Source organism: Phaseolus vulgaris, chromosome 11 (genome assembly GCF_051622355.1).
Source record: "Phaseolus vulgaris cultivar YP4 chromosome 11, ASM5162235v1, whole genome shotgun sequence".
NCBI classification, from domain to species: domain Eukaryota; kingdom Viridiplantae; phylum Streptophyta; class Magnoliopsida; order Fabales; family Fabaceae; genus Phaseolus; species Phaseolus vulgaris.
The window spans coordinates 2,761,117-2,787,153 of NC_143508.1; the positions used below are offsets into that span (position 1 = coordinate 2,761,117).

Here is a 26,037-nt window from a genome sequence, read left to right on the forward strand (position 1 = left end):
CTAGAATTTCAGTCTCATTAAGCTAGCTATAGTTCAAAAGAATACATATACATTTAGAATTACATACAAAGCAAAAGTTACAGTTGATGAATGAAACAGAAACAATAAACAATTGAATGAATCAATACTGATAAAACACCTTAAAAATCAGTGGGAAAGGCAATAATTTGACTTAGTTCACAGAGCTGCAAATCTTTCTGATAATTCCAGCTGATCCGGTTAATGGCTGAATATCTCCCATTTTTATCATAGCAGCTGCAAAGTCAGACTTAAAGGTTGTAGGATTATTGCTGTATTCTGACACAATAGAATCTGTAGACCCTCCACTGAATAGAACTTGATCTGAGTGAAGAAGACCCTTCTTCTGAATCAAATTCTTGAAGTAGTTGTTGTCAAATGAATTAGGTGTCACCAAGTCTAATGCTGCCAATTTCTTATCATTTTCATCACTATTAAGGGAAGGACAACCACGTTGACGAGTGCTTGCAAATCCAGCATCAATGTCGCTTGCATTGTTGTAAATCCTTCCACGGAATGTGGAACATTGAGCTTGTCCAATTGTGTGGGCACCTGCATGCATTAACAACATACACAATATTGCTTTAATTATATAATTCTCTCACCCTTAACTCTACAAATATAAATTAGTAAAAAATTTCAAAAAACTAGTGAATATTGAACATATATATGATAAATTAATCAATTACCAGATAGAGTAACCATGTCTCTGGCAGTGAGTCCCTTCTTATCGAATCTAGAAATAAGAATGTCAACATCATCTGTAAAACGTGGAAGGTCACTAGTAGCTTCACTTTTGCTTGCTGTGGTGGAATCTCTTCTTCCAACCTTCACAGTCCATGATGGACCACCCACCTGAGATCAAGAATTAAAAAAAGTGAATGACTAAGCCATTGATTGCTACATATGTTTCTGCATGTTATCAAGTTAAAATCATCAAACTTTTTAGGTATATGTCAAGCTAGTTTGTTACTTACTGCAAATGATGCATCACGAGCAGCTACTGCCACAATGTCTGCACATGATACAACTCCGGGGCACACTTTCTCCACCTCAGTTTTTGCTTGATCGATGACATCATATCCTCTTACTGAGTTAAAATTCTGGGGTGCAGTCTTTTCGCTCTCTATGGAGGAGCTATCATCAAGCAAAATCGATGCATCACAACCCTGCAAAGCATATGAAACGATTCCCAGTTAATGATTTTATGGTCCAAAATGAAGCTTAAAGTTAATGCATGGTATTGATGAGTGAATAGAAAATGAAGAGAAGTAGGTACCTGAACAAAACAATCATGAAAATGGAGGCGAATGAGAGATGCAGCCATGCGGCGTTCCTTAGAAACTGCACTACGAGTGACAGTTCTGATGGTGGTGAGTGCATTGGGACATGTACTGTCATAAAACTTAGAAGATAATTGTGCATCACATATTGTGGCTAACAACACCAACGTAGTCACAACAAAACCTGCTACACTTGAAGTTCTGTGTGCCATGTATGATGAATATTAATTACAATGAATTGAATCTGTTGTTTAACTTAGCACTGAAGAGAAGAAAAGAAGTAAATGGTATGAAGAATAAAGAAAGAGATGAATGAATGAAGATGATGGAAAAAGAGGGTGGAATGGTGGTGAATTTATATGAGGTTTTGGTTGTGTTGTAGAATCATTCATAGTCATGAAAATCTGCTACAACGCGGTGTGTGCTATTTGACATTGTGATTTGTGACCAATTCATTATCCTTTGATGTTTTGTCGCCAATGCCAGCTCGCAGCATGTTAATTATTTTGTCCTTTTTTCGTTTTGAAAATATCTTAGTATAAGGAAAAGCTTTTGCATGAAAATAAGTATTCTTATATATGACAACTTCTTCTTCCTCGTATGGCTAGTTTCCAAGAAAATGCGTTGTGCCATAATCACTACACGTGGTGTAAATATTAATCGAATTATCATCTTAATACTACTTTTCATAAATGATAGAATAATAGCTTTACAATTCTTATAAAGTTGTATACGAATCTTCTTGATGGTTTATAAATAAATATATATAATAAAAGATAAATTTGTAATATGAAAAATATTAAAATAATAATATTGCTAGTTGTAATAATGTGATTATATAAATAAAATAAACTTGTAAATGTATGATTATCAATTCATTAGACTTAATTGCTATTGGAAACCTTTAAAATAATGGACCAAATATTGTATAATGTGTTTGTAAATTAATAAGGAAAGGATAAGGGAGAAAAGTGTGTGGAATAAAATAGATGGACGATAATTAAGAGAGATAAAAAGAAAATAAATAAATAAATATTTTATTTGACGAGGGTTTCTCTAATGAAATTCTTATTTGCCTTAAGCATCTTATCAGAATAAAAAATAATAATATAAAAATTAATTTTAGAAAAAAAAATAATTATGATTAAATTAGATATTATTTTATAAATTCAAAAAATTATTAATATTTAAAATAAATTTTATTATTAAAAAATAATTTTTAAATTTATATCTGATTAAATAATAACCAACTTTTATAATATAAAATAATTGATGACTAAAACCTAATTAAATATCAATTTACAAACTAATTTATAAATTTTGTTAATAATAAAAATTATTTTAGATATGTACTGGCACGATCGAACGACTCAATGAGTCGATCAGAATCTTGAACCATCTGACCACGATAAAAGATCACACAACGACACGTGACCGACCAACCCATGACAACGAGACATAGGTTGACCAAGTCAACAAAGTTAATCCATAATTAAGAGTTGTTTAGCGAAATCCTAAACACAAACCAACCTCTTAATCCAGCTCAGGCCTATTAAGGTAATATAAATAACGCAGATTCCAAGAATCAGATACGTCATTATCTACCGTACTCGTCGATACCCTGACTGACTTGATCGTTGGAGTGTCTTCTGCAAATACCATCTCAGCTTGTGCTACCAGACGACCGAGAGGAGGAAGGAGAAGCAGAAAGTTAAGAGGGACAACGACAAACCGAGTGCAATGCAATCGTTCTCTAGCTCTAAACCCCAGTACAAGTTCGAGAACAAGATATAATAATTTTTTTAATTTTTAATAATATTTAATTTAATTAATATAATAATTAATATTTTTTATTTTACTAATTTTTCTGTAGTAGTGTACCATTTATTATTATGTACTTAGTTATTTTGTCACTCTGATGATTAATTTATTTATTTATTGTGATGATTAGGGTTTCTCTAATGATTAATCAGGTTGACTTTTTAACATGTACTTTTGCTAACGGTAATTGTATGATTAGTCAGTTTTGACTTTTTATATATAATTGGTAACTGTAATGTAAAGTTGACTTTGTGATAATAACACTAATCCTTTCAGAATTTGATTCTTTATATGGTTGCCATTCTTGATGTTGATTGTTTGTCAACCTTCAAAAAGGAGAAAGTTCCCATCCACAACTTCAAAAACCTTTTCTTTTTTCCTTAATTTGACTTTAATGCTTATAAATATACATTTATTAATTAGAGTGACTAACTCTTATAAAAAAACCCACTTTTTCTTAATATATATTATTGTCGAAATATATACAAATGTAATTATTTATTTGTTATCGTATTGATATTTTTTATATAAAATTTGGCATCAAGATAGTTAATTAATTTGTATTATTATATATATAAAGTTACTGAACACGTAATAATATTTAGTTAATTTTGAATGTGTTTTCATTTATCTATTATTCTGTTTGTGAGAAATGGACTAATCAAAATCATTATGTGGAGACTGTTTCAATCACAAAATCAAAATACTTTGCAAATTTGTTTTGGTCAAACTAATTAATCTGCATGTGAAAATCATAAAGACAAGGACAAGCCAACAAGGTCTCTTTCAAGGAAGCTTTCTAATGATAAGATTAATGGAAAAATGCAAAAATGCATGCAAATTCGAAACACGTGAATTTGAGAAATCAACTACCTCACTAAATAAAATAAAAAAAATCATTAAATAACAATTAAATTTAAATATAAAAAATAATTAATTACTAAACTAAATTATATATTATTTTAAAAAATTAAATTATATATTATTTTAAAGATTAAAAAATTATTGATATTTAAAGTAATTTATATTATAATAAAAATTTATAAGATATTTTTAAATTGATATAAGAATAAATTACTAAGATTTTAACTATTAATATTTTATATTCTAAATTAATTTTTATAATACTAATAATTTAGAATATAAGATACTAAAACTTAATGGTTAAATACTAATTTATAAACTATTTTATAATTTTTTATTAATAATAAAAACTATTTTAAATATCAATAATTTTTTTAAATTATAAAATAATCTTTACTTTAATCAAATAATAATTAACTATTTTATTTCTTAAAATGAGTTTTTATTTAATAATTTTTTGGTTTCTCTTCAACATTACGAAATAAAGTAGAGTAATGATACATAGACAACCCATCTTTTTTATATCTATATCGAGAATCTCTGGATCTACGCTTATTTTCAACTTCTCGAAGCATTTCGTTGCTTACTACGTTCTTCATCGTCTTTGGATGCCTAGGCATCCATCATTAGTCTTTCTTCATTTGAATCTCGTCCTTCACTTTATGTCATCCTAAAGTGTTGTTAGATGAAAGGATCTTATCAACCTAATTATACTATTATTTTAATATTTTTTTATTTCTTTAAATTATAAATTTATTCTTTATTATATATATATATATATATATATATATATATATAAACCCATCACATAAAGTTTTATCATAGCATCATTTCCAATAAAGTAATGGATAAAACATGACAAATCAAGATTGAAGTAATATAAGCCATTGTGGCTTATAATATAACTTCATGCATGCTAGCTAGCCATAGTTGTACCTGGTCAACTCCGACCGCGCCATCAACTCGCCACAAAAACAAGTTGCAGCAGATAATAGAGACCTTCACACCTTTTGCCCATTCATTTGACTATCATAAATCTCACACAACCAAACCAAATGAATCTCCTATAAATTCACACCACCATTCCACCCTTTTTTCCATCATCTTCATTCATTCTCTTTCTTGCTAACTATCCATCAACTATCCTTTCTTCTTTTTGAGTGTTGAGTTATACATATTCAATATTCAACCTTCCAAAAAACCAGACAAATTCATGGCACAAAGAACTCAGAGTATCACAGCAGGTTTTGTTGTGACAACGTTGATGTTGTTAGCCACAATATCTGATGCACAATTGTCTTCTACGTTTTATGACAGTACATGTCCCAATGCACTCACCACCATCAGAACTGTCATTCGTAGTGCAGTTTCCAAGGAACGCCGCATGGCTGCATCTCTCATTCGCCTTCATTTTCACGATTGTTTTGTTCAGGTACCTACTTCTCTTCATTTTCTATTCACTCATCAATACCATGCATCAACTTTAAGCTTCATTTTGGACCATAAAATCATTAACTGAGAATCTTTTCATATGCTTTGCAGGGTTGTGATGCATCGATTTTGCTTGATGATAGCTCCTCCATCGAGAGCGAAAAGACTGCACTTCAGAATATTAACTCAGTAAGAGGATATGACGTCATCGATCAAGCAAAAACTGAGGTGGAGAAAGTGTGCCCCGGAGTTGTATCATGTGCAGACATTGTAGCAGTAGCTTCTCGTGATGCCTCATTTGCTGTATGTAACAAACAACCTTTCTATATATATAAATATATATTAAGAAGTAAACTTTAATTTTAACTCAACAGATAAGACTAGATAAGACCGAATTATGTAGTGAGGTTTGCACCCACTCAGTCTAATCTCTAATTAATGTAGGATATCCAACACACACTCTCATGCCGAAACTGACACTTCGTGTCTGGAACAATATAATATAGGTATCCAATAGCGTTGGTCTAATAAGACTAACAAAGAATCGTTAGAATAACCTTGAAAATGACTTTGATACTCATATTAAGAATGATACTTTAAACCTAATTCGAAATCATAATTATGGAATAAGATTTTTACTCACATATATTATGAATGCTTCCAACAATATATATATTTATATATGTGTTTTGAAGGGTTTTTAAATAACATGCAAATTAACAGCATGCATGTTCTTATTCTTGATCAGGTGGGTGGTCCATCATGGACAGTGAAACTTGGACGAAGAGATTCCACCACAGCAAGCAAAAGTGAAGCTACCAGTGACCTTCCACTCTTCATAGACGATCTTGATACTCTTATTTCTAGATTCAGTAAGAAAGGGCTCACTGCTAGAGACATGGTTACTCTATCTGGTAATTGATTGATTAATCATGTTGCTTATAAAAAAATTCACTGGTTTCAATGTATAGTTTTTCACAGTGAGAAAATTATTAAAGCAAATACATGTATGTTGTAATGCATGCAGGTGCTCACACAATTGGACAAGCTCAATGCTTCACATTCCGTGGAAGAATATACAACAATGCAAGCGACATTGATGCTGGATTTGCAAGCACTCGTCAACGTGGTTGTCCTTCCCTTAACAGTGATGAAAATGATAAGAAATTGGCAGCATTAGACTTGGTGACACCTAATTCATTTGACAACAACTACTTCAAGAATTTGATTCAGAAGAAGGGTCTTCTTCACTCAGATCAAGTTCTATTCAGTGGAGGTTCTGCAGACTCTATTGTCTCTGAATACAGCAAAAATCCTACAACCTTCAAGTCTGACTTTGCAGCTGCTATGATAAAAATGGGAGATATTCAGCCATTAACAGGATCTGCTGGAATCATCAGAAAGATTTGCAGTTCTATCAACTAAGTTCGTGGACATATAATTCCCATTGTGTTTAAACATTTCATGAATTATTTCATTTCTACCTAAACAAGTGTTAAATATTCTTGTCATTCATTTTACTGTTCCTAATCATTTGATTCAATGATCAATAAAGTAAAAGTTTCATTGCTTCTCTTTATTTATTTGTTTTTGTCACATGAAGTTTCGATTACAGTTTGGTTTGTAAAATTTCAACTTATGTTTAATGTCTAATGAGTGGCAGGAAAATTCATTTGGTGCAATCTTTCAAAAGAATAACTAAAATGGGTAAATTGGAGAATAATTAATTAAAACATTTTCCTATGGAAGAAGTCATGTTTCACAATCATGATTTCAATTTCTTCTTTTTCACTTCAAGTTATATTTTCATACATAATTTTTCGTTTTATAATTTTTTTTTATTATTTTATTAAATCATGCTTAGTAAATATGATTTTTTTATTAAAAATCATGTTTAGTAAGTATAACTTTTATTTTCTTACAGTAAAAGAAAAATATTGAATAAAAACCAATTTTAGAAATAAAAAATAATTAGTTGTTATATTGACTAAATTAGAGACTAATTTAAAGACTAAAAAAGTTTTTTTTTTGTTTATAATTAATTTCTATTATTGATAAATAATTTCTAAATTGGTATCTAGTTAGTTACCAGAAATTTTGCTAACAAATTTTGAATCTAAATAATTGGTAATTAAAACTTAGTAGTTCATTAGATACTAATTTAGAAACTATTTATCAATAATAGAAACTAATTTAGAAACCAATAACTTTTTTAGTATCTAAAATTGTTTCTAATTTAATCATTATATAAATTAATTACTTTTTTTTTCTTTAAAATTAGTTTCTATTTAATGATTTTTTTTTGGTGTTATCGTTTTTTATTAAAATTGTATTTAATAACCTCTGCTTTTGTTTTTTTTTCTGTATTAAAGTCATACTTTAAAAAAAAATCTGAAACAAAATGGTGTATGTCAAATGTGACTTTTATAAAATGAGAAATAGAAGATAAGATTGTATTTATGGAACATGATATGAATATGAAGTAAACTTATGACTTATCTAATTTTATAATTATTTCTAAATTTATTCATTCTGATAATTTCTTCTTAGAAAAAATACATGAGAATAGTAAATATTTCGGCCACTGAATTCAAAAGGCCAAAATTGAATCAGTCATATTATACGAATTGACCAAGTTTCACACCATTCAAATGTCAAATTTCATTTATATTTGTTTTGGTTTAAAATAAATTTATAATACATTTCTATAAAGAAAAAAAAAATTCATTACACGTTATATACTCTTTTTGAACTGGTGGTTGTAACTTCAAATGGTTCGAAGCTATTATCAGATATCGAGATCTAGAATGACCTACGGATGCAGTTATTCGGAAGTATGTAGTGAATGAGAAAAAAAAGCTTTTCTCTTGACGTTTGGAAGACATTCTTTAGAGTCTAAATAAGACTAAAGATAGTTGTATCTAGGAAGAAACATTTCAGTTCTGAACTTGCATATCCATAAGTGTCTTATTTATGTTGCCCAACATGAATACCCGAAAAGGTTAAGAGCATATTAGACATTTTATGTGCAGGTATTGAGTGCATATCACAATTCATCTCGTGGAGGGAGAATTAGCCTTGTAAAACTTGATAGAAGAAGGGCCACCATTCACAACTGTGGCCATAAAATCTTTAAAAGCAGGCCCGGCCCAGGCCCAGGCCTGCCAGCAACTACGTGATCCATATATTCACCTAATTCATTATGACAGTACACTATTTTTAATGTGTGTAGGTAAAAATACGATAAAAAAAAAAAAACAAAAGAGTTAATTCTCATCAAAAATACTTTTCTGACAAATTAATAAGCTACATATACCCCACCCACGTGTCTATGAATACGGTCACAAGATTTCTCATTTTAAAATTAGTAAACATAATTTAAAAATAAAAATTTTAAATTTATTTATTTATATCAATTTTTGTGAATTCAAATTTGTATTGGTTTTATATAAGTATATGTATATAACGATTTTTTTTTTACTAAAAGATTCTCATTTACATATTTTTGGAAAATGAAAAAGATTCGAGAAAGGTCTCCAATGAGACAAAAAAACATTCAGCACGATCCACGGCTCAGATTGGTGCGGCATATTTTCAACCTCATAGAGGTGCAGAGCAGGGTATGACCACCCCTTAAGAATGAATGAATATAGTTTACATAGTGGCACGTCGAAACGTGAGAACCTCTTCGTACTTACGAATGTTTCATTTGTACAATGTCAACCCCAACGTGATGGCTACCACCTATTCACCAAACCATTTCTTTCTTCTTTCTTCTTTCTTCTTCTTCTTTCTTCTTCTTCTTCTTTTTCTTATATATACAAAGAATTTGGAATGCAATGCAATGCATGCATAAGGAAAGAAACCTTAGTTTATAATTTTATACTATATGGTCACATTTTCTGATTTCCCTGAGCCTGCAAATTAACCATCATCATCAACATGAAGAACCTGAACATCTCTTTGTGCGTGCTTCTCATAGCTCTTGTGCGATTAGGGGGAAGTGCACCCTCAAGCTTCAACTATGGTGATGCCCTTGACAAGAGTTTGTTGTTCTTTGAAGCACAGAGATCTGGTAAGCTACCACTGCAGCAGCAGCGAGTCAAGTGGCGTGGTGATTCTGGCCTTCAAGATGGTTTTCAGCAAGGAGTGAGTCCTCATCATCATAACTCAATGACTTGTAAATTGTAATATTAAGCCTTGTTTGCGTATATGAATTGTACTTTAAGTCTGACTCATAAAACTAACTAACTGGTTTATGAGTTGAAGTTTGCATTCATTTATATAATATAAATGCTCTAATCTTTAGTCGGATGTATAACAACGTAAGTTCTCATATGCTAAGATTTTGGAGAAGTTATATGAAAAAATTCCTTTAAAGTTAAGTGCATATGTGATTTCTTTTTGTGTGTGTTTTCATTTTTGTTGTTGCGTGATGATGCAGGTAGACCTGGTTGGAGGGTACTATGATGCTGGAGACCATGTGAAGTTTGGGTTGCCAATGGCCTACAGTGTCACAATGCTTGCATGGGGAGCCATTGAGTTCAACAAGGAAATTACGAACTTGAACCAAATGGGACATGCTTTATGGGCCATTAAATGGGGAACTGATTACTTTGTCAAAGCACACACTCAACCCAATGTTCTTTGGGGACAGGTAAGCAAATGCAACAGACAAGGACTGTGTTCTTTTGTTCGTTCACCAAATTTCATCTGCTTCAGTTAATGATTATACACACAAGTTTCCTAATGAAGACCACATTAAGTTTTTCATTATGATTTCACATCATTGCCATTATTTACCATTATATCACTCTACTTCAAATCTATATATATCATTTAGTTTAACAAACTACTTTCTTGAGAGAAAGTCAATGGAGTTCTTAACAAGTATATGTAAAATGAGAGAATAACAATGTGAAATGAATTATTTTTTCTCGAAGTTAAAACTAATGTATACATTTTAACTTCTGCATAGGATTTTTCATGTGACTTCTTCAAAAATTGAAGTGTATTAGTTGATTTTAACTAGTAGAAAAAATTTGATTTCTTGAAAAGTTTACACAAATAAAACCAGACTTGATCATGATGGAATTTCTTAGGGGCTATGTTATGCATGCTTATGGTAATGTAAGAAATTTCTTTGCTGTGACAAATTTCAGGTGGGAGATGGAGTTTCTGATCATTACTGCTGGGAGCGTGCTGAAGACATGACTACATCAAGAGGTGCCTATAAAATTGATGAACAACACCCTGGCTCTGATCTGGCAGGTGAAACTGCAGCTGCGTTGGCTGCTTCAGCTATGGCTTTCAGGCCCTACAACTCTTCTTACTCTGATCTCCTCCTAGTTCATGCAAAACAGGTGAGCAGCATTTAAACTGACTGAGTAAAAATCACTGATTGCACTTAAAAGCAACACATGACATTGAAAGGGAAAAGAGTTTAGGTGAAATATTTAAAAATGAGGACTACAAATCTCAAAACACATGGTGTTCCATTCTCTGATTGATTAAGGCTAAGTAACCGCATATTTACTGAAAACCTCTTAATAGTTTACAGTCAATGGAGTTGTTAACTTGCTATTGATAATGTTCTATCTGTTGCAGCTCTTCACATTCGCAGATAGGTTCAGAGGTCTCTATGATGACTCCATTTCAAGTGCTCAGCAATTCTATACTTCTTCCGGTTACTCAGTGAGTTAACATTGCTACATTCTGATTTTACTTTCATTAGTATCATCCATTATCAAATAAAAAACCTGACTCCTCTGCTGTGTAGGATGAATTGTTATGGGCTGCCACTTGGCTACACCTTGCAACTGGAGATGAATACTACCTAAAGTATGTAGTGGACAATGGTGTGTATATGGGTGGAACTGGCTGGGCAATGAAAGAGTTCTCTTGGGACAACAAATATGCTGGTGTGCAGATCCTCCTAACAAAGGTAACTTTTTGTAACCAAAAAATCCCTGCTTCCAAACCACTCAAAATTTAAATCAATTTCATGTTCTGAAAGTATAATGGCTATATTTGAAGATTATGATCTTCACAAAAACTATATAGTATCATTTCATCAACTTACCATTACCCAAATGGGAAAGGACTAGACTGTTACATAAACCAATTATGGTTCAATCAATCGTGCAATAAATGGTAATACATAATTTGCAGATATTGCTAGAAGGGAAGGCTGGTTCTTACGCTGATACACTAAAGCAATACCAGGCCAAGGCAGACTATTTTTCATGTGCCTGCTTGCAAAAGAATGATGGTTACAATGTTCAGAAAACACCAGGTTAGATGATAATGTAGAGAATTAATTTAACAGCCTCTTAAACTCCTTCTCAAATGGATTTAAAGGAACATTCATGGAAAACTAAACTGCAATCATTTCATTTTTTTTCTGCTTATCAGGTGGCTTACTATACGTGCGTGAATGGAACAACATGCAGTATGTTTCTTCTGCTACATTCCTTTTAGCTGTTTACTCTAATTACCTCTCAGCAACAAAAGCAAATCTCAACTGTCCAGATGGACAAACTCAGCCTCAGGAGCTCCTCAACTTTGTGAAGTCTCAGGTATATTTTGGAGTAGCACCGAAGACACCTAAGAATATGCATCTAATATAAGTTTTTCCCATCATGGTTTTATTAGTAAACTGAAACTGTGAATTTTGATTGACACAGGCTGATTATATCCTTGGTAATAACCCAGCGGGTATGAGCTACTTGGTTGGATATGGAGCAAAATATCCTCTTCATGTTCACCACAGAGGCGCTTCCGTTGCTTCAATCTTTACTCTTCACAGTGAGGTTGGCTGCGCTCAAGGATTTGAGCTGTGGTATAACCGTGCTGAGCCAAATCCTAATGTCATCAATGGTGCCCTCGTGGGTGGTCCCGATAAAAATGATGGCTTCTCTGATGACAGATCCAACTATGAACAAACTGAGCCTACACTTTCAGGTTCTGCTCCTCTTGTGGGCATCTTTGCTAAACTGCAGAGTTTGTGTGGTAATGCAGGTGCAGGTGAGGAGTAATCTCCATCCCTCATAAACTAATCTGCTCTTTTCTCTTTCAGTATGAATCCTCAATCACTTTTCTCTTGTCACAGGTTACAACCATAATGAATCACCAGTGCCCCAGCAAAAAACACCAAGTGAGTATTATAGAACTTGTTTTGTTCCACGTACAGATGTGAGAGATAATCTCCATTCTACACTAATCTACTGATATGATTGTTGCCTTCCTCTTCCTATTAGCCTCGGACACTTCTTCTAAATGGTGTGTCCGTGTCGAATACACGCGACACTCATGGGACATGTATTAGTAAAGTGTCGAATTCAAAAAATATTTGTTAAAGTGTCGAATTCAAAAAATATGTGTTGAATTTTTGACAATTTTAGCACAGGTTTAGCACGATTTTAAAAAGAAAAAATACATTCATTTTTTAAAAAATCAAATTTATTGTATTAATTTTTATTATGATTATAAAAATAAGAAAGAAATCCTTTTGAACCAGCCATAAAAAATATCTTTTTTTTTAACAAAAACTGAAACATACTTATACACATTAATCTTTATTATCAATTTATATAATTTATAATTATATAATATATAAATTTGTGTTTCCATGTTCTACATTTTACATATTATATATCTTTATGTCTATGTACATATCGTATCAGTGTATATATTACATAACTACGAAGCCTCATCACTTTTCTCATATTTGTCAGGTTACAACAACCATTATGAATCACCAGTACCAGTGACCCAAGAAAAAACACAAAGTGAGTATCATAGAACTTGTTTAGTTCCACGTCCGGATGTGAGGGATAATCGCTATTGTAGACTACTATGATCTGTTGTCTTCCTCATACACTTTCAAGCCTCATCACTTTTCTCTTATATGTCACAGGTTACGACCAAAATGAATCACCAGTGCCCCAACAAAAAACACCGAGTGAGTACTCTACTCTGCAGAACTTGTTTGGTTCCACATCCATGTGTCATTTTTCATGCTTACTCAGAAGCTAATAGTTATAGCTTTTACATAATGTAACATAATTGACATTATTTCTGACTTTGGTTTCCGAATAACAAAGTTGAAAAAAGAGTTTAAACCTTGTTTTAATTTAGAAAAGTTCTACTCTAGCTGTCTTTGCACCACTAACATGTATTGGCTTGATAGGTACATACACAGTAAAAGAAACGGCATCTAAAACATCAGAAGGTATCTAAATCTAATGATCGTTGCTTTCCAAATTTTATTTTTGCCATCACTGGCTAAAGAATATTGTGTTGCAGGTGCCCCATTGCAATTTCTTCACTCAATAAGTAGCTCATGGACTGTTGGAGGTGCAACCTACTACCGCCACAGGGTCATAATCAAGAATACTTCTTCGAAGCCAATCTCAGATCTTAAGTTGGTGGTTAAGGACCTCTCAGGCTCTTTATGGGGTCTCTCTCCAACAGAGGAAAAGGACACCTATGAACTTCCCCAATGGCAGAAGGTCTTGAATCCTGGCTCCGAGTGCATATTTGTATATGTTCAAGGCGGACCCCAGGCTGAAGTCTCCATCAAAAGCTTCCAATGATAATTTTTTGAGGCCACATTAGCAAAGTGAACACTTTTTCCACAAATTTAATTTGACAGTTAAACTTCTGTCACTCCTGATTGTAATTTTGTATTATCAATTTATCAACCCAGTTCATACCTCACCGTCCACACTTAATTGTAATATCAGTTTCTGAAACTTCCCAATTTGATCCTACAACCAATCAATATATGAAAATACATTTTTATTGCAAGTTTATATTTCAATTCTCATGAACATAGTTACATAGATCATATAAAGGTTCTTACATTCATAATCTTATGACCTGCATTTTTTAGCACATTGCAAAAAGAAATGTTTAAAAGCCGTAAGGGTAAAACTCCTAAAATAAGCCCACAAAACGCAAAGCAAATGCTCAAAACTGAATGCTACTGTCTGATTGCAAAACAAATATCGCCAATGCCTATGCTAATTCCGGTGACACAAGCTTTTGTGGGGTAGCTGCCACTTAATGCTGGTCTGTGGGAATGTCAAGATCTTTAAATATTGGACTGTCAACTCCAACACCCATAGCATTCAGACCATTGTCAACATATAGAACAGTACCGGTGATAGCAGATGCCAAAGGTGATGCTAAGAAGGCAGCTGCGTTGCCCACCTCCCCTGTAAGAACACAAATTTCAATTTAGTTGTGCAAATGATCACAGATTGAAACTGGAAGTTGTACATTACAAGGAATAATTCTGATGAAAGTGTTACCTGCCGATAGTTCTTTCTGTAGTGGTGCATTGGCTGATGAATAATCAATCATCATATCAATGAATCCAATAGCCTTTGCAGCCCGACTTCTCAGTGGACCTGGGGACAAAAATACATTGTGTCAAAATGTTAATCACAGAACTAAATTAAATAAACATGAAAACAAACACTGAATGAAATTTGTTAACTTTAACATAGATGGAATTATAAGCAGTGCGTGTGAGAACCAGGAAATAGCACAAAAACGTGTAATTTAAATGGAACCAGAAGGTGTCACTTTATTCTATTGTGGGGAAGACTTAATTCGTGTTAATTATACAGAAAGTATTGATATAATAGAATAAAATACCACCCAACTATTTGGTATCCTTTTGGTTGCAGTCAAGGGCACAGTTGACTAGAGCCAGCATTAAATACAACAGACTGTAAAATCATGGTGTGAAAATTCAAACCAAGTCCAAGCAAAGGTGCCCAAATGAACAGCTCATTTTTAATTACCAATATATAACTAAACAGATGGTCTGGCCTTTGTTTAACAAATTTAAGATCCCAACCAAAGTAATTGGTAGATTCTTGCACCTCCATGGCATAAAAGACCAAACTTTTAGAACTAAGCCCACTTGTGCAAAATGTCACAGACCAAGCAAGACACACATTGGTCCCCACCACCATTTTTCCGTTACGAAATCTTAGCAAGACAGAATAAACGTTCCCGAAATTGGAAAAGAGAGAGGTTACCAGCAGATATAGTATTGACTCTAATTTTGCGCTTTCTTCCTGCTTCAAAAGCTAGAACCTGAAAAGGTATGAAATATGATGTAAATAGAGAGAGAAGAAGAAGCAACGAAGCACATCTGAGTCAGTCCATGAAATGGAGAATTTTGGGGCGAGGAAGCTTACTCGGGTATCACTCTCCAGGGCAGCTTTTGCAGAACTCATACCACCACCATATCTGTATCAGTATTTAGATCATGAATATTGTCAGTCTAAAACTATGAATAAGAGAATGGTAAGGACTTTCTATGGCATAATCAACATACCCAGGAATGATCCTTTCAGAAGCAATGTATGTCAGAGAGATTGAAGAGCCACCTAAAATCAAATCATAAAAGTAAAATATAAAATGATAGGCAAAAGTAGGAAGTAATACAATGCAAGCCTTGTAAGATAAGAGACATGCCTGGGTTCAGAATTGGAAGAAAATGCTTGAGTAAAGAGACATAGGAGTAACTGGATGCAGATATGGCAGCAAGATATCCATTCCGAGATGTCTCCAACAGTGGTTTCGTCACCTATATCAAAGTTAACTTCTTGTTAAAGCCAGATGCCAAATGCATAAAGGAAATTCAATGCTTATTAATGTATCTATTGTACCTCTGGTCCATTGGCAAGTGAGTGCACAAGGATATCTATGCTGCCAAAGTCTTCCTTAACAGATTCAGCAACTTCCTGAAAAGTATAGCAATGAACAACAGATATATCAAAGCTCACAAATTATGTCAAGCAGGAGTCAAGACAGCTTGAGGCACAGTGCATAATATTATCCAAAAACACCACTAGGCTTAAATACTTCATTGAATGCCAAAGTTCTAGTTTTGAAATACCATTTAAGATGTATAAGTAAATCATTTGTTCATATTTACAAGAGAGGAAAGAAGAAAAACAACCAAAATGTGTAAGGATAAATTAAAATGCATTCTTAATTCAGCATTTTGTCGTAGAAATGAAAAAAAAAGAAAAATGCTTCTAAGTTTCAATTGGGTAAGGGCGAGGAAGGGTGGTTTCTAGACTAAAGATATCAAACACGCTACTGAAATCATTCTTAAGCATAAAAAATCATAATTTTCAGGCTTAAATTCCAGTTTATCTTTCAAAAACTTTATCCAAGATGGCAACCATAAGACCATTTTAACCATGTAAAATTTTGTGTATACCTGAACAGTCCATTTAGTGGATCCTGCATACCGCTTGTTTGTTTTTATCTATACAAATTTCCGGAAAAAAAAAACAAAGAATCAGCATGGGGATATAAATTCTGATGTGAAAAACAAGAAAAAAAAACTAGGCCTTTCTTTTTTACATCTTCTGGCACTTCATCGAGATTGTCAAAAACTGCATCCAATGGATAAACTTTAGTAATATCCATCAATGATCCATCTGGTAATCTGGAAAACGTAGTTTTGTATTAGCAGAGCATCGCATAGTCTAACAGACAAGATCAGTAACAGTAGTATTGAAAGTCATACATGCGTGACCCGTCAAACTTTCCACGCCGTAGGCTGGACTCAAAAATATTCAGAGCCTATAGAAATGGTTCACAGTTAGTAAATGTATCAACATAATTGGACTGGTGGAAAACATATGCACTAGAGGTGGGAAGGTGTTGTTCCGAAAGTCAGAAGACAGAATCTAGTGAATTTGTATAACAACTAATAAGCAACCACTTTTTATCCAAAAAACAAATAACTTACAGGAACCCATGTGCCGACAAGAATTTCAGCTCCTGCTGCAGCAAGAGATTTTGCAATTGCCCATCCGTATCCATTGTCATCGGCAACACCAGCAATAAAAGCCCTTTTACCTGTACATATATTGCTATTTTCAGTAAAGCTATAATTGCTTTCATACGCTATGACAGCAAAATCCGTATATATATAAAGATAATCACTCAAATTGCAAAATTCGATAAGAAATCTCACTTTAGCTGAAACTATCAACAAAAAACAGATAGATCTGAATATTAGATGCTATTCATTAACGAACTATTACATAATTGGCCTCAGTTGAGAAGGCCAACTTTCAATAGCTTTTTACAACCAAGTAAGCACCATCTCTTGAGTGGCTGCAACGAAACAGGTTATGTTGAATTGTACATTTATCAGGGGCTCAGTATACCTTGAAATAATTGTAGTAAATATGGAATGAGCGGGTTAAATTGTCAGAAATTTAACATGTCTAAACTCTAGTTAAATATCGTCAAGACATGTAAATAAATAGTAATATTAACAAAGAGCGTCAGAGAAACTGAACAATACCTTTCAGATTAATTTGCAATCCTGAGGCAGCACTTTCTGCACTAGACTCGGATGTAGCCTTTGTGACACTTTTGACAGATTTTATGGACGATGAAGTGAAGCCCCGCCGCTGGAAAGGTTGCACTGATGCAACATTACATGCACTTGCAAGTTTATTCCATGATCCAATCATGGACTTGCCACCAAGAACCACAGCACTTGCATCTGCAATCTTTTGTGATGAAGGAATGCATGACCTTGACATAGCAAATTGCAAACCAGAGAAGGATGTTGTTGCCATCTTTAATGTGTGTAGTATGGCAGAAGGGGCCCTAAATCTATACAAGAAAACAAGCATCAATATCTTAAAAATCACTATAGATTAGACTTAACTGATTTCTTATTCTTCAGATCCAATACTTAAACGTTAAAAGTGGCATAGAGAAACAGAACGTTCTAGTTATCAACAGCTTCATTACAGAATAAAGTTTAGACAATTGAGAATGTCCACATGATTATTATTGAGTTTAGGGTAGTCAAAAAATTAAAAAATTTCACCGAACAGTTTGAACTGAATTTATCATATAAAGAGTAGGTATCACTTAAGAAGATTAAATTAATCTCAAAGTATGGAAGTAGTCAAGAATCAATATACAAAAAAATATTCAACAGTCCTCCACAACTTCTCTGAATTCTTCATAACTAAAAAATTCCCTTCATATATTTTAACAAACACAAATCCAACAAATCCAACAAATCAACGTCATCTGCAACAAGAGAACAAAACATTCTAAATCACGTGAAACCAGCGGCTTCAAAAGGGACGTAGACATTAAAAGACTTAGCCAGTACTCAGGAGTCCAACAAGAGTAAAATAATAGCAAATCATTTCAACCAACTTATTCAAATTATTTTCAAAACCTGACTTAGACTGCTAAAACCCTTTACAGGGACACTCCCATAAAACCCGCAATCTGACATTCTCGAACAATTATGCAATTTAAAAAGGAGAACCACAGAGGAAATACAAAAAACTCTGAAGTGTTGAGCTATCTATTAGTCATTTAAACCACATCTAAAATCTCCAGTTTTCACAAAAGGGCTAGGCCCAGCACCCAATGCACCTAGAATCCGTAAAAAGAACAAAACTTTAGCTCATATTCTGCCGATCAAGAAAAACCCAGCAACAGTTTTAAGCGCAGTGACTAAATCTGCACTTCTCCCAAAACCCCACAAACATTTTAACACGAAAGTCGATTGATTTAACAAAAAGATGACATAAACACGTGAAGGGGAAGGTGGGGGTTACCTGATGTGTGATAAAAGAGCCAATGTGAGAAATGGAGAATAGCAGAGAGGCTTAGATGACAAAGAAGAATGCTTAGTAGTTGTGTCTAGCGGCTGCAGGCCAGTGAGAGTTAAATTTGAGACTTTGAAGTTGTCGAAAAGTGTGGCGACACTCTCTCTCGCACCCACTCTGATAGTTACTTTTTCTTTGCTGTAACTTTTTTGGGTAAAAATATTCTTACTGGTAATGTAATGAGTTTAGGAATCAAAGATACATTATAAATTTTTATTTTATATTTTCTTAACTATTTTGGAATCTGATGTGATTTCTCTTTACACTTTTAGAACTAAAATAATGGTTTGTCCTATGTTGATGTCATGTATTGTTTAAAAAATAAATAGCTTTATATCTATAAATGTTCAATATTATTTTTCATTTTTATCAACATTCCTTTATTTTTACATTTGTGTGTGTAAACTTTATTAGATCATGTCTGTTATATACTGATGGTAAAAATAGTTTAGATTTTAATTTGTAATTAATTTTATAAGTGTTTTATCATGAAGAAAGTAAGGGAATAATATGCATTGAAGTATACATATTTGTTTGGTGATTTAATTTGTAGATCAAACTACAACAAATAATGGCTAAATTAAAATATTTGTACAATAATTTCATTGGTTTAGTTTGGTTTGATTAATAACAATTAAGATAACTGTGATTTTTTTAGTTAAATATATCAAGTATTAAATAAATATAAATCGTTGGCTTGTTTGAGAATCGTTTCTATTTTTATTTTATTTTTTTTGTTAATGCAAAAAAATGAATGCATTGTACCCTAATGTTATAATACATTATTAATGATGGCTTCTTTTGTTAGGTACGTTGTGGCAAGATACATTGGAAATAGAGATATCCATGATAAAAAGCTAAAGAAAATTTTATGTATAGACTTGTATTTTCTTAATACCTTGTTTATAATGATGTAATAATAAGTTAAATATAGTCATTTTTTTCTTAAGTAAATAAGAAGGTTCTTTCACAAAATTAAAATATAGTGTAATATTGTTATAAGATGTTTCAATAACTATAAAATTAATAAAATAATAATATAACAAAAAAAAGTAAGTCTTAAGTCCAAAAATATCGGTGATAACAAAGTGAGATGAGTTTCTATGTCTATATTTATCCAAAGTTGTTACAAATAATAATAAGATTTTTAATAATTTTTAAAGGATGTTTGTTCTAAGGGAAGCACGGTTTATGTATATGAATGTGGAGTGATTTTTTCTTTTGATCTAGGAACAGCGTCAACACTATTTTTTAACTCTCTTCATATTAATTATTACATGAATTTAATTAACACAAATACTTAATAATATTATTAATAAAATAAAATAATAATAATAATATAAATTGTTAATATAGCAAAACATATATAGTATTTATAATAAACAAATTATATAATTATTATTATAAATATAAATATTATAATATTATTTATATTTAATACAGAATTATTTTCTAATTATATTTTTTAAATTTATGAATAATTAAATTATTTATTTCTATATAACAGTCTACTATTTTTTACATATATTGATAATTTTACCTTTAATTTTAGTAACTCATATTTTATTTGAAAATAATTATTTAATGGTATTGGAAATAATTTTTAAAATTTTAATTAATTAAAATCAACATAAAAATACATCATATTTTATTATTATTTTTAAAAATAATAATAAATTTGTAATCTTACTTTTGACATTTTTAAAAAAATTCAAAATTTCATTACAATCAACCCATCATTCACGAACTTTAATAATTTTTTCTTGTAAATCCATTACAACATATACATATAAATCCAACTGAAAATGAAAAATGTAACACCATCTAAACTAAACTAGTTGTTGGGATAAAAGTACATACACTAAAACTCACAAAACTCAATAATTTTACACACTTTTATATTTAGTGAATTGTTAGTAGTACACTACACAATCATGTTGTAAAGATTGACTCTCACAAACACATGACAGCATCATAATTTTTTGTTAAAAGTTGTCAAAATGATTACGTGAAACAAGTATTACAACTCAGGATCATATTTTGTCATAAAGTTTAACTTCTATATTTTAACATATACAACGTAAATTAACTTAATCAAACTGCACTTTAGGCCTTAGTGAAAGTAAATTATTTGCATACATTTCTATAGGCCAGGATTTTGAAAAAAATTACAATAGTTTAGGTGAGTGAAAATGGCTAACTAAAGATTAATTAGAGTGAGGTGTAAATGATTTAAGTGGTATAGGTTCAGAATAAATAGAATTTAGGTTTCCAATTTAAATTAGGTAGTGTAACTTTTATACTGTGTAATTATAACTCAACAAATGTAATATAGTAACTAATACATATAGAATAATTAATTACCACGACATAACAATTGTTTAGATTATTATTTTTTTGAAAATCATTATAAATTATTCATTTATAAACGCGAGATTTTAAACAACCATACCTAATTACTACAATTTTCATTAGAAAATATATATGTATATTTAGAGAGAATTTTGAAGATGTTACAATATTATATGTAATTAAGTTATTAATAAAACAATATTGATTGACATCATTAAAATAAATAAAAGTATTTTAAATTAAAATAAAGAAATTTAGGTATATTGAGTGATGTGTTTCTTATTTATTAGATATAATAATTATATAAAAAATTACCTTTTGCAAACATGAAAAATAAGATATGCTTCCATTTTTTATAATTTTTTATGAATATGTATAGTTTATTTATGTATAGTTTTTGTTAATATATAAATTTTTATCTAGTTCTCTGTAATTTTGTATTTTTGTAATTTTTTTAATAATATTTTTTTATGTAATAACAAATGATTATTGTTAGTTATAATTGTGGTGATATCTAATTAATTATTAAAATTTAAAATTGTTTAAATTACAAAATTGGTAGCTAAAATTTTAATAATTTATTAAATATTAATATTTTTTAATTTTTAAAATAATATTTAATTTAATTAATTAAATAATTTTTATTTTTAAAAATAATTTATATTTAATAATTATAGGATGAATCATAATATAAATTATTATGTTGAGAAAATATAGGCCGAAAACCCTAATCCCTGACAAGAGCGAGGTGCCATTAAGTTTATAATCATAACAGCCGCAGCAATGCCTTTTCTCCCAATACCCTAACCTTGCAAGCCTCTTCCGCCTATCCTAGTTTCTTCCTCTTCCGTTCCGGCCAAGTCTAACAAGAAATCTGCTGTCAAGGTTACTGTTTCGTTCTTTTTGTAAGTTAATTTTTCTCTGTAATTTTACAGACAAAAAATCTCCTACGTTTTTTTCTCTATCTGTAACTTACTTCTTTGTAATACAAATCTGTGTTCTGTTTTTTCTTTATTTGTAACTTACACTTTTTTCTTCATTAATGGTTTCTTAAATGTGTATGAGAGTTTATGATTTTATATATAGTAATTTTTTTATTATCTATAATGATTGAGAACATTATTTGTGATGATCTAGAACACATGAGTTTGCAGGAGAGAACTTCCATTGAACAAATGAGATATATATATATATATATATATATTTTGTTTTTATTATTTGTTGATGATTAGATCTTTATAAAAAATATTACTATAATGATTTAGTAATATTTTTAAAAATCCACTTCTTTATTAAAAAGATTTTTTAAAGAGTTTTAGAAATGTTATTTTTTTTAATTAAAAAGATTTAGTAATATTTAAAAATATCACATTTTTATTAATATTTTATAATGTTACTTTTTTTAATTATTTTTTTTAATAACATTTGTATGAATATTATCTTTTTGTTAAATAAATATTATCAACAATATTTAATAATATTTTTATTGATATGTATTACAGAACTTGTATTTTCTTAATAACTTGTTTATAATGATGTAATAATAAATTAAATCTAATAATTTTTTCCTTTTTATTAAAATTTGATTTTAAATTTGCGGTTAGTAACATAAAATATTATATATGTGGTAATTTTGTGTCTTGAGTAGATAAGAAGGTTATTTCAGTGTCTTAATTTTTTTGGGAGTTTTCTTGGTGCACATCCATATAATACTATCATTCCACCAAAAGTGCTGCATTTGTTCTTTTTATTTTCAAATGGTATAATTTGTAGTAATCTTTGAAATTCTAAAATTCATAGTACAAAATTATATTTTAAATTATTTTAGAAGTTATTTTCTGAATTTTTAAATAACTTTTAAATTGTAGAATTTGAATTTGAATTTTGTAGGGATCAAGAAGCATAAAATGCCGAAATGTAGTTTTGGGATTGAGGGAACCATGCATGAAGAGGTGCTCACCTTCATGGAAAAAACAAGACAGTGTGTTGATGCTCCAATCGGACAGATGAACTTCTACAGTAATGTATTCACATTGGTTCTCAGTATCGTGGGGCTGGTGGTATTAATTCCTCCAATCCGTTACATGTATGTATGAGTTCTGTCATTGACTTGTTCTCTGTTTTGCCTTATCTTGAGATTTTTATAATACATTAATTCTTAATGTAGGACTGGGAAAACAAGTATCGATGTAGTACTGGATGGCTGTTTTCTTAACGAGAATGGATATCAACACCTGAATAATATTAATATTGTATTTTCCAATCATGATGCTTTCACTACTTGGCTCGAACTCCTTCTTGAGGTGGGTAGTAGTTATCATCTCAAACACAAGTATTAATGTGTTTTCAACGTTATCTTGGTGTGTATGCTTCCTGCACTTTCTTCCTGCACATGGACTTTATTCTCTGTTTATCCTCTGTTTCCTGAATTTCTAAACTGTTCTATCCATTTGTACAGATTCTATTAACTCTTGTATTCGCTTACAGGTATGTAGGAGCTACTGGAATTACTTATCCTGGGTTTTGCCTTATCTTCGCGATTTTCTAATGCTTCCAATTACAAGGGCTTGTATCAGTGTGTTTACGAGAGGTTCTTTTAATAATGGGAATGAATCTCACCAGGTGAATAATGTTAATTTTATATTTTACAATAACTACAATACCTATAATATCTATAGTTAGGTGAATAATGTTAATTTTATATTGTCAGTGTTTGAGTGGTTTCATTGTAGTTATAATCTCAAATGAAAACATTTCACACATTTTGAGTGAATAGTCTAATTTATCCTTATTTCATCAGTTTATTGGTTGTATTGATTTTTTTTAATCTTTGCATTATTATTATTATGTTATAGAGGGTTGACACTTAAAAGACAAAATAAATTCATATTACTAAAAGATAATTTTTTATTTTTTTTTAAATATGAAAGCATAATATGTATTATTATGTAATTAAAGTTTATTGTTAGATGAGAGTATTTTTCTGGGAGTTTCAAACTTCTTCTTTTTTTGTATTTTACCGTATATTTTGTCATCTCAAATCAAATATAAATATGTATTGTATTTAACGGATAACATACCCTTTTCTGTGTTCTCACTTTTGAAATTGTTATTGAACCTCAAATTTCTAATTACTTTTTTTGGAAAAAGTTTTGTTGACACTCTTTTAAAAAAATAACATTCATTTAAAACCCACTTTAATAATTAGAATTTGAAATTAAAAAATATTATTATTCAAGAAAGTTGTTTATTTGATATGTGTACTATATCATCACTCTTTTTTTTCTTGTCATTGCGGGCAATTCTATGTTACAATTCTAATGCTTTTAGGTTACACAACGTCAATTTAATGACCAAAAATCATAAAAATAAATATACTATATAACCATTTCAATTACCAGTCGTCACAATAATATATTTTCATGCACTTGCTAGTTTATTCCATGATCCAATCATGGACTTGCCACCAAGAACCACAGCACTTGCCTCTGCAATCTTTTGTGATGAAGGAATGCATGACCTTGACATAGCAAATTGCAAACAAGAGAAGGATGTTGTTGCCATCTTTAATGTGTGTAGTATGGCAGAAGGAGCCCTAAATCTACACAAGAAAACAAGCATCGATGTCTTGAAAATCACTATAGATGAGATATATTGATGGTAAAAATAGTTTAGATTGTAATTTGTAATTAATTTTATAAGTGTTCTATCATGAAGAAAAAGTAAGGGAATAATATCCATTGAGTATACATATTTGTTGGTTTCATCCAAGTTACCGTTTACGTTTTTTTTCTTTTCTGATTGATGCATAGATCCGATGTCTTGTATTAAGATGATTTTATGAAATGTTTACTTAGTATGTCAGGTTTTTTTCTCTGTATTAAGTTAGAAGTGTCTTGTATAGTCATACTTGAAAGTATGTCTACCGAGTGTGATTAATGTTGTCATTATGTATAAGGGTTGAACCACCCCTAAATATTTTATATTTATTTATTTATTATTGTTGATAAAAAATATATATTTATTATTTGTTGGTGATTTAATTTGTAGATCACATTACAACAAATAATGGCTAAATTAAAAGATAGTATGAAACTTGTACAAACAATAATTCCATTGATTTTATTTTGGTTTGATTAATAACAATTAAGATAACTGTGATTTTTTTAGTTAAATATATAAAGTATTAAATAAATAGAAATCGTTGGCTTGATTGAGAATCGTTTCTATCTTTTATTTTTTTAAGTATCAATTGTTAATGTGTTGTTTAGTTTAATGTTAATGCAAACAAAAAATGAATGCATTGTACTCTAATGTTATGTTATAATACATTATTAATGTTGGCTTTTTTTTTAGGTAAGTTGTGGCTAGATACGTTGGAAATAGAGATATCCATGATAGAAAGCTAAAGAAAATTTTATGTATAGACTTGTATTTTCTTAATAACTTGTTTAAAATGATGTAATAATAAGTTAAATATAGTCATTTTTTCTTAAGTAAATAAGAAGGTTCTTTTCACAGAATTAAAATGTTTCAATAACTATAAAATTAATAAAATAATAACTAATTAATATAAA

The 26,037-nt window shown here is 30.7% G+C and overlaps 5 protein-coding genes across 9 annotated transcripts; 3 read left to right on the forward strand and 2 right to left on the reverse strand.

Moving 5' to 3' along the window:
• Positions 1-29: 29 nt before the first annotated feature.
• Positions 30-1,629, reverse strand: LOC137831228 (lignin-forming anionic peroxidase). Its single transcript, XM_068638823.2, has 4 exons — positions 1,298-1,629; positions 996-1,187; positions 708-873; positions 30-570 (listed from the first exon to the last, which is right to left on the reverse strand). Exons 1-4 carry the CDS (start codon positions 1,511-1,513, stop codon positions 173-175), a joined length of 972 nt encoding a protein of 323 aa, XP_068494924.2. The 5' UTR covers positions 1,514-1,629; the 3' UTR covers positions 30-172.
• Positions 1,630-5,084: 3,455 nt separating this feature from the next.
• On the forward strand, positions 5,085-6,994 carry LOC137821257 (lignin-forming anionic peroxidase). The gene is made up of 4 exons (XM_068625768.2): positions 5,085-5,418; positions 5,529-5,720; positions 6,166-6,331; positions 6,445-6,994. The coding sequence occupies exons 1-4, from the start codon at positions 5,200-5,202 to the stop codon at positions 6,840-6,842; spliced, it is 975 nt and encodes a 324-aa protein (XP_068481869.2). The 5' UTR covers positions 5,085-5,199; the 3' UTR covers positions 6,843-6,994.
• Positions 6,995-9,107: 2,113 nt separating this feature from the next.
• GH9C1 (glycosyl hydrolase 9C1) lies at positions 9,108-14,228 on the forward strand. The gene is made up of 13 exons (XM_068621453.2): positions 9,108-9,566; positions 9,862-10,074; positions 10,580-10,780; positions 11,025-11,111; positions 11,197-11,361; positions 11,589-11,712; positions 11,832-11,995; positions 12,104-12,443; positions 12,529-12,573; positions 13,154-13,207; positions 13,336-13,380; positions 13,609-13,650; positions 13,725-14,228. Exons 1-13 carry the CDS (start codon positions 9,360-9,362, stop codon positions 14,012-14,014), a joined length of 1,977 nt encoding a protein of 658 aa, XP_068477554.2. The 5' UTR covers positions 9,108-9,359; the 3' UTR covers positions 14,015-14,228.
• LOC137818190 (enoyl-[acyl-carrier-protein] reductase [NADH], chloroplastic) lies at positions 14,205-19,249 on the reverse strand. The gene is made up of 13 exons (XM_068621466.2): positions 19,058-19,249; positions 17,770-18,086; positions 17,206-17,315; positions 16,981-17,036; positions 16,815-16,899; positions 16,669-16,716; positions 16,109-16,183; positions 15,915-16,026; positions 15,775-15,826; positions 15,635-15,686; positions 15,473-15,530; positions 14,735-14,833; positions 14,205-14,638 (listed from the first exon to the last, which is right to left on the reverse strand). Exons 2-13 carry the CDS (start codon positions 18,047-18,049, stop codon positions 14,484-14,486), a joined length of 1,182 nt encoding a protein of 393 aa, XP_068477567.2. The 5' UTR covers positions 18,050-18,086; positions 19,058-19,249; the 3' UTR covers positions 14,205-14,483.
• Positions 19,250-22,180: 2,931 nt separating this feature from the next.
• On the forward strand, positions 22,181-25,324 carry LOC137829453 (uncharacterized). 5 transcript variants are annotated; one of them, XM_090297031.1, is made up of 5 exons: positions 22,181-22,365; positions 23,351-23,546; positions 23,628-23,763; positions 23,948-24,082; positions 24,896-25,049. In XM_090297031.1, the coding sequence occupies exons 2-5, from the start codon at positions 23,368-23,370 to the stop codon at positions 24,905-24,907; spliced, it is 462 nt and encodes a 153-aa protein (XP_090153157.1). In that variant the 5' UTR covers positions 22,181-22,365; positions 23,351-23,367; the 3' UTR covers positions 24,908-25,049. The 5 variants fall into 5 exon arrangements, 2 of the variants coding, with proteins under 2 accessions (XP_090153157.1, XP_090153158.1); XM_090297032.1 differs by having other exon boundaries at positions 22,200-22,345; positions 24,896-25,324; XR_016517194.1 differs by lacking the exon at positions 24,896-25,049 and having other exon boundaries at positions 23,351-23,550; positions 23,948-24,262.
• Positions 25,325-26,037: the final 713 nt, after the last annotated feature.

Coding starts and splice junctions, on each gene's coding strand:
- LOC137831228 (XM_068638823.2), bottom strand. CDS start 1,513: ATGGCACACAGAACTTCAAGTGTAGCAGGTTTTGTTGTGACTACGTTG. Junction 874..995: donor CTCGTGATGCATCATTTGCA/GTAAGTAACAAA, acceptor TCTTGATCTCAG/GTGGGTGGTCCATCATGGAC. Junction 571..707: donor AGACATGGTTACTCTATCTG/GTAATTGATTAA, acceptor TAATGCATGCAG/GTGCCCACACAATTGGACAA.
- LOC137821257 (XM_068625768.2), top strand. CDS start 5,200: ATGGCACAAAGAACTCAGAGTATCACAGCAGGTTTTGTTGTGACAACG. Junction 5,419..5,528: donor TTCACGATTGTTTTGTTCAG/GTACCTACTTCT, acceptor TATGCTTTGCAG/GGTTGTGATGCATCGATTTT. Junction 5,721..6,165: donor CTCGTGATGCCTCATTTGCT/GTATGTAACAAA, acceptor ATTCTTGATCAG/GTGGGTGGTCCATCATGGAC.
- GH9C1 (XM_068621453.2), top strand. CDS start 9,360: ATGAAGAACCTGAACATCTCTTTGTGCGTGCTTCTCATAGCTCTTGTG. Junction 9,567..9,861: donor AAGATGGTTTTCAGCAAGGA/GTGAGTCCTCAT, acceptor GTGATGATGCAG/GTAGACCTGGTTGGAGGGTA. Junction 10,781..11,024: donor TCCTAGTTCATGCAAAACAG/GTGAGCAGCATT, acceptor TATCTGTTGCAG/CTCTTCACATTCGCAGATAG.
- LOC137818190 (XM_068621466.2), bottom strand. CDS start 18,049: ATGGCAACAACATCCTTCTCTGGTTTGCAATTTGCTATGTCAAGGTCA. Junction 16,184..16,668: donor CCACTAAATGGACTGTTCAG/GTATACACAAAA, acceptor TATACTTTTCAG/GAAGTTGCTGAATCTGTTAA. Junction 15,687..15,774: donor TCTGAAAGGATCATTCCTGG/GTATGTTGATTA, acceptor ATACTGATACAG/ATATGGTGGTGGTATGAGTT.
- LOC137829453 (XM_090297031.1), top strand. CDS start 23,368: ATGCCGAAATGTAGTTTTGGGATTGAGGGAACCATGCATGAAGAGGTG. Junction 23,547..23,627: donor ATTCCTCCAATCCGTTACAT/GTATGTATGAGT, acceptor TTCTTAATGTAG/GACTGGGAAAACAAGTATCG. Junction 23,764..23,947: donor GGCTCGAACTCCTTCTTGAG/GTGGGTAGTAGT, acceptor ATTCGCTTACAG/GTATGTAGGAGCTACTGGAA.